The sequence below is a fragment of the Meleagris gallopavo genome, chromosome 5 (genome assembly GCF_000146605.3).
Source record: "Meleagris gallopavo isolate NT-WF06-2002-E0010 breed Aviagen turkey brand Nicholas breeding stock chromosome 5, Turkey_5.1, whole genome shotgun sequence".
Taxonomy (NCBI): domain Eukaryota; kingdom Metazoa; phylum Chordata; class Aves; order Galliformes; family Phasianidae; genus Meleagris; species Meleagris gallopavo.
The window spans coordinates 53477109-53484867 of NC_015015.2; the positions used below are offsets into that span (position 1 = coordinate 53477109).

Here is a 7759-nt window from a genome sequence, read left to right on the forward strand (position 1 = left end):
GGTTTTTTTTTTTCCATGTTTGTGTGCAGCTACAACCTTTGCATATAAACCTTGCACATTTCAGTAGCAAAATTTAGCCAGCGTGCAGCCAAGTGGCAGAAGTACATGGTACGTATCAGTAGACAAGTGCAGTCCTGCATTCATTAGGATAAGAGGCTGTACAGATTGAATGGAAACTGGATCTCCGGTAAGGTGCATCTTGGGTCCGGGTGAGCATGGAACAGCACAGTGCCCCTGGCTGCTGCTTCTCCTTGCCAGGAGCCTGAGCTGAATCCCAGAGCTTCTGGCTGCCAGGGAAACCAGCAAACAGATCTGGCAGCAGTGGCAGCCATCTGCCGTGAGACGAGGAACAGATAAATCAAGGACATGTGAACTTTTAGGCTTTACAGATGAGAGGAAAGGAAGCAGGGCCTCCAGGGACAGAAGACTGAAAAGGCCAGACTACAAGAAGAGTACGAGTGGTTTCCAACAGGCGCTGCACAGCTGAGGTCTGCAGCACCCGACCCAAACGCTCCCTTCTCCAGGGCAGGGCACTCAGCAGGCTGTGCCTTTCTACACCTCAGCGTTACCTGTTGACAGCACTTTGCACAGTACAACAGGACTTAAAGTGAAAATGTTGGCACCTCCCTCCCCCGTCCTTAATAAAGGAAGCACTGAGTCTGGAACGGAGCTTATTCTTCTCTTTATTACAACTCAGATAAAAATACATTCAGTCATTAACCTCCTCATAGCAGTATTCAACAACTATTCACTTACAAAATGTGGTCCAGGCTTTACTCTAGAGGCACACATGGCCCTGAATGGTTTCCAGTCTTCTGCAATTTATACACATCCATGGAAAAAACGTCCCAAGACAGCACCCTGCTCCTGCTGCAATTAGCTTGAGCAAGGGGAAGGGACACATGAAAGCAGCAAATCGAGTGGCCGGGTTCATCCCTACAGCCAAAGGGGAGGATGCTCCTGCCAAAAGAAGCTCCTGCACACTTGACACAGAAGGTGCAAACATAGCTAAGGAAATAAAATCAACTGTGACTACTTTGAGGAACCAGCAGCGTTTACAGGCCTCCTTGACTGCTTGAGAGGAACACAGCGGAAAGATTTTCAGCTAAAACTTTGCTTGTTCTCCAGACAAAGGTAACAACCAAGTGACATCAGGAAGGATCCTACATAAGAGTTGTGTCAGCACAGTTCCTGTGTTTCTTGTCTCATCCAGCTGGCAGGAGGAAAAAACCCACTTGCCTGAACTGGGGAAGCCAATTTTATGGAAAGAAAATGTAGGCTCGAATGTTGACACTAAATGTTATAATTAAAATGGCATTTAAATGCTTGTGCAAATAAAACCCTGCAATAAGAGTTAAACCACGAACTTTAATAAAAAAGTCTGGCTTTATTTAAAGAAATTTACAAGTGCTTTTTTTTTAAAACCTCAAACATACACAGCTGAGTTATTCACATCTTCCATTAGATGTGGCTTATTGCTTCAGCCTCCCTCAGCAAAGTGCCACATGACTAACGAGCTTCCCACTCCACAAAAATGTATCTACCATTTTACAAAGCCCTCGTGCAGTCTTCTTTTTTTCCTTTAGCACTTAAACACAGCTGGTTTTACACAGAAAAGTGACTGCAGTTTAGCCATTGTGCAATGGCAGCAATTTTACCAACCTCTGCCGCCTTAACTTGCTCCTCATCTCATCCAGCATCCCCTTACTGCAGCTGGTATACGCTGGCTAACTGGGGAACCAGAAGAGACCACTGAAAGCATCCTGCAAGGCTCGGTGGCACGCAAGAGAAGAAGTGTAGCCCCCAGCAAGATCCTGTGGAGAAGCGGCTCGTACGTGGTTCAGGTACCTAAAGCAGCGAGAGGCATTACGTTAGCACAGAAAGAAACTTGTCAAACACCTTCATAATTCCAGTGGTGAGGCTGGGTATGTTTTTCTGGGTGAAAGCAGACTGTTTACAAGGGTGGATAGTGATAGGACAAGGGAGAATGGTTTTAAACTGAGATGGGTGAGGTTTATGTTGGGTCTTAGGAGGAAGTTTTTCACACAAAGGGTGGTGAGGCACTGGAACAGGTTGCCCAAGGAGGCTGTGGATGCCCCATCCCTGGAGGCATTCAAGGCCAGGCTGGATGTGGCTCTGGGCAGCCTGGGCTGCTGGTTGGTGACCTGCACATAGCAGGGGGTTGGAACTGGATGAGCATTGTGCTCCTTTGCAACCCAGGCCATTCTATAAAAGCAAAGAGGAAGAAGCTGCCTGTTTGCAATGCCTGTGCTCATTAGGGAAGAGGTCATCTTTTTTCCCAGTTAGCAGTTCCTTCTAACAGTGACAAGGCCAGCACAAGCCTTCCTACGCTCCCCACAGCAGTCACAGGGTTTCAGCTCTGTGCAGTTAATGCCAGGCACTCCCATATCCAGCCATGCTGCTCTGACAACAACAGGGCTGACCTCTGCTCTCAAGCTGATGGGTCTCTGAAGTAAACCTACAGATGCCAGGAACTTGCATCAGGATGAGGCTGTTGTCAACATTTTGGCTAAAATTCACCCTTCATTAAGCACTGTGGCCAGCTTGCAGAGCCAACAAACTTTGCCCCACACCAGGCAGACCTGCAGATGCCTCAGCTCCTTCCTGAGGGCCCAAACGCAGCTGCAGCACACACTGAGGGCTCCAATGGAAGGCATCTGCTCAGCAGGCTGCGTGTTTTCATTCAGTGCTGTAACCCTACAGCGCTTGCATCCCACACAAGAAAACATCAGAACAGATTCTCAGCATTTTACACCCAAACTGCATCAAATGAATTATCAAATAATAAAAGACAGAGGCTCTACCTAACATGATTAGCAGAATATCTCACATTTTAAACACCAGATAAAAATATCACAAATGAGAACTGCTTTGCAGTATAAGTTACTGAGTTTCAGAGAGCTGTTGTGATTCATCACTCAGTTGGTCCTGGGAAGTCCTTCCACCTCCGGCTTGGCAATTCAAGCATCAACTTGCAAAACACATACAGCCCTTTATAATGCTACCCTGAGAAACCTAAACCAGCTGCACTTCTGGCAGGAAAACACAAGACCACCAGTAAAATATCCAAAACAGTTGCATCTTTTAATTTACGACTATACGCTGTTTCCATAAAGAGTATATAAAACAGGTCAGGTTTTATAGGTAAGACATAATAAACAGTCATACTCACTGATGCCATAAACGTGTAGAAAAAGAGGTTACTTAAAAATGATTAATTACAGTTAAAAACTATTTCTTTCACCTAATAACCACAACACACCGACACGAGGAACGCTGCTGAGCTATCGTTGGTAAAATGCTAAAGCCAAGGCACAATTTGCCCACAGTGGCTGAACTGAGGTGAGCTCTACTGCCTGGCATTAGGGCACAGTGACAGCGCTCAGTGCAAAGGGAATCTACGGATACAGCAGCTACGTTGTTGCCATCTCTTACTCTGTAAGGAAAGGCAGTCTGCAGAGAGCTCCTGTTGTGTAGGAGAGTGCATGTTTGAAAAGAACACTCCTGTTACTCGTCCCTTAATATTTTTGGAGGAAAATCTCATCCTTCCCAAAGGCCTTTTACAACTGCTGTGGGAAACAGGAGCTCCTTCCCCAGCCAGGAATGATGAAGGATCCTGACCGTACCAATTTCCTCCCAAGCACTGGTGTGAAACTACCTCCACCCTCCAAACCAGAGAGTCTTATAAAACCAATTCCCATCGCGGAGAGATTGCACTTCTATCATGTTTATTTCATCACACAAGCTTTACTTTCCACTCCTGTACAGAACAGTCCAGAGAAAACGGGGATTATTTTACCTTTCTATATTAACCAAGCCTGGTTGTGCATTTTTTGTTACTTTTCTAATATATCACTGAAGGAAGAGAGAGGCAGAGTTTATCGTTTCCCTTTTTTAGGTCAGCCAAAATTGGGGTACCAACAACAACAAGCCCTGATTTACAGATATTACAGCATTTCCAGTTAATTGGCACACGATCCACATAGCAAGACAGAACTGCTATTGCCAGAAAGGCTCCCATCAGCTTTTCCCAGGGCAACATGCTCCCGTGACACAAGCACGACACGCTGCTGGCTGACAAGTGAGATCTTTATTTTCCTGTTAAGTATCTAAACCTAATGCTCTTGACCCATTTAATTACTGTGGTGCACCAGGCAATTGCAAAGAATGTGCCACGCTGCAGCCGCACAATGAGAAGGGAATGTTTGGCCGGCTTTTCCATGCCGGTCCCCATCTGTGCTGTTGAATCCTGCCATGCCCATCGCTGCAGTGTCTCTCTGAACTGGATTCCTGGGGTTTCTGGCAGAGGTCAGCAGCTCTTTTCATCTGCACCTTTAGAACAGCACCGGGAAGAAGCGCCTGCCAAGTCTTGTTTCCAAAAGTCAAGCTCAGTTAGGTCCTGGGAGCTGGAGGTAATTGCTCTGACTAGTTAGCAAATTCCAGCACACTGGGTCTGTTTTTCATAGGTTTATTTTAAGTACCTGTAAATCTTATAAGCAGAAACCAGGAAAAAGAGGTTTGCTTTTCCTGGTGCGCAGTTTTTTAATGTAACTCGTACTTACTGAGGGCAAACTAAGCTCTGAAGTTTAAAAAAAAAAAAAAAGACCTAGTGCTATTATTTCTGAACAAGGCTAAGCAGCTGTGTGCTCCCTGCCCCACGGTTTCACACTTCCCATTCACTGCAATGCTGGTGCTGTGTGTCACGCTCTGCCCAAGCAGGCCCCTTCCCCTCGCTGCAGCCCTTGGATGTTGATCTTCCCCATTAACCTTTCACGTCAGTTAAAACACGTCGTATTTTGTTCTTCATGAGCCTTAAGGGGTTTCATTCCTGACCTTCAGTTTCTCATCGCCACATGAAAAAAAGTCTCCTGTAGTCAGGGAAAAAGGTGTAATTTGCATTTGGTTCAGCCTCAGCACCAAGCTGGTCATTGCTGGGGCTGGGCTTCCTTTCTGTTCTCTCTTTTCCCAGGGCCGTGTCACCATCACTTCATCAGGAACAACTGCAGCCGCCGGAGAACCACACAGCAGCACTCAGCACACCAGCAAGCTGCATCCCTGCACTGCTGCTTTAGAAGGCTGGGGGACCCGACACCACACAGCAGCACCTGGGATCACTGGCAAACACTCTCACTGTTCAAAGGCTGCCTTCGCTGGGCTGCCTGACCTCTTCTGCTGCAGGCACTCAGCGGTCCCAGTCTGAGCAGCCTTTGCCATGCCTCCTCCTGCCCTGCTCAACAGTCACACCAACAGCCTCACAGTGTCACCCTGTATCGTCCTTGTCATCACCTCAGCATCTCCTCTAGCCTCACCACGCTCCAGGATGTGGTTCCCATACAGCTTAAGCCAACTGATGCTGCTGGGGATGGGGCATCACATTTTCTCTTCCTTTCCAACCCAACCAGTCCGTGATTCTGTACGTGAAAGCAAGGTACCACAACGACACCTTCTGTAATGGCTCTTGACTGAACCTGAAGTGGAAATGGGAGCTCTCTCAATTCACTCCCCAAGGGAGGTTGCTGAGAAAACATAGTGCTGATTGCTGCCCAGCTCCTGCTGATCTTTCCATCCTGGTCTGGCCCTGGGCCCCACCATGCGCTCTGTAACCCAAAGAAAGGGAAACCACAGGAACCAGCACAGCATCATTCCCCATTAGAGGAGCAAGAAAAGGATAAGCTTGGCCCATTTATCTGGGCTGAACACAGCTATGGACACTTTGATGCGGCTCCCAAAGACCAAGATGCAAGTTTTGATGCTTTTCTGGGGGATGGTGCAAGTGGAAGGGTTCACCTGGAACATTCCATACTAAAGGACTGCTGCGCTCTGCCTGCATCGTCCTCTGTGGGGTCACACGTTCTGGCTTTCCTTTCTCCTCCCCAGTGGCACTTGGCATGGAGAAAGCCTTTGGGAGCTTCTCTGGGGCTCTTCTCTCACTTATCTTACTGAAACTCATTAAAGGCTTCAGAAATGGCCAAGGGAAGTTGGAGACAGTGTAATCAAGCTAAAAATACTACCCAGATGACAAAAAAAAAAAACCCACAGTATTTCCCTCCACCCACCAGTCAGAAACCCTTATGCATAAGCACTTGGGGCTATTTCACACAATCACCCCCATTTGACCAAGATAAAAATACTCCCACCGGTGTAATTGCAGATGCCCTACAGGAGGTATGTGTGCAGCACTGCGTATTTGGCACACAGATTTCACTTTTTTTTTTTTTAAATCTGTGAGACATTTTAAGGAGGTGGAGAAAAGAAAAATCACTGACAAGTTGTTTGACAAAGAAAAGATACTGTAATTCTATTCCACGTAATAGATTCACTGTTCATCTGATTATCTGCAGTATCCAGGAGAGAAAGTAATGGTGCAGACGTTAGATCTGAGATATTTTCCAGATTCATCATTTAAATAATAAATACTGGTTGCATGAAAGCAAGCAAAATACTTCTCTGGAAAACTGTGTAAAGCATGAGTAACGTAGTAGCATAGGCTGCATTCCTGACTCTTCCTGAGACAGTACTTCCCTTAGATTTACCACGTCTTTAAGATAAGCTGTCAATGTATTATTCAGTGTTCTTCCAGAGACTGGTTTCTATCAGATGGAAGATGCACAAGCTGGATTTTCTCTGGGCAGTTTTTTTGTTAAGGGATGGGTTATACTACAGCCTCTGAGCAGACAGAAACTGAGCTCTTCACTCACCTTCGTCTTGGCTTGAACCGCTTCTAGGACGTGATCTATGCAGCCAAAGCAGAATTTGTTGACAAAACCAGGTTCACTGTTACTCTTCATTAGTAGGCCTGGGAAACTGATTCAGGAACTGGCCCCTGCTAGGTAGTAGCAAAGAGTAGTTTCGCCCTCCCCATCTCAGAGATTGTAATGTCTGAGGACAAAAACACGACCTGAAAGGCTGGTGATCAAAAAAGCAGTCTGAATTGCAGTTCAACCATGCACAGACTCACTGTAAGGCCTGATCTCAAGTCCTCACAAGTCAAAAAGCTGTCTTTCACCTATTTTAACAGACACTCTTTGGATACTGCCATTACATTCAGATTTTATAAACAAACAATCACTGGTGCACAAACATCCAGCCTGTACACAGCCTGCTGCAACGTATAACCCAGCTGTAAGGCAACCATTGGCTCCTTGCAGGCCCAGCTCCATCCCTGCTGCAGGCCTTGCACCAGGCTTCCATCAGCTGCTCTTCTCCTTGATCCCCCAGGACAACAAGGAACAAAAGTTCTGTAGAGTTCTTGTAGAGATCAATTAGGAAAAACTGTTCACCAGAAAGGAGTAGGCCCTGAGCTGTCTCCAGGAACCAAGATGTCACTGGGTTGATCAATGCAGTGTAACAGTTTTAATTACTTCAACTGGAATGTGACTATGAAGACAATAAGATGCAGAATGAATTACTGTGGTGTAGGGTTTGCTACAAGCACCAGTGAGCAGGCAGGCAGCCACCCGCTGCAAAAGCCAACAGCCTTCTGTTGTTTCTCAATGCCTCTGGATAGCACTGTTTACACTATTGCAGCCACCAGTGTGAATGTCTGAAAACTGCTAAGTGCAACAAGGTCCAAATACAACAGATCCCAAGGCAGACATTAAAAAAGGTATTTTTAACCAGATTATGTCACCTGTTAGTCCTGCAACAGGACAAGACCAAATGCAGCCTGTAGCACAAGGATACAAGGGTACAAGGAAAAGTCAGCCTAAATGCCACAATACAAATTTGGCTGCAGAAA

General features: G+C 46.3%; 1 protein-coding gene across 2 annotated transcripts in view; it reads right to left on the reverse strand.

Moving 5' to 3' along the window:
• Positions 1–664: 664 nt before the first annotated feature.
• Positions 665–7759, reverse strand: part of MNAT1 (MNAT1 component of CDK activating kinase) — a 115690-nt gene continuing 108595 nt past the window's right edge. For both annotated transcript variants that reach the window (XM_003206785.4, XM_010712062.3), the window contains exon 8: positions 665–1848. In XM_003206785.4, coding sequence (XP_003206833.2) covers positions 1728–1848 — 121 coding nt within the window. In that variant the 3' untranslated portion in view covers positions 665–1727. The remainder of the gene's footprint in view (positions 1849–7759) is intronic.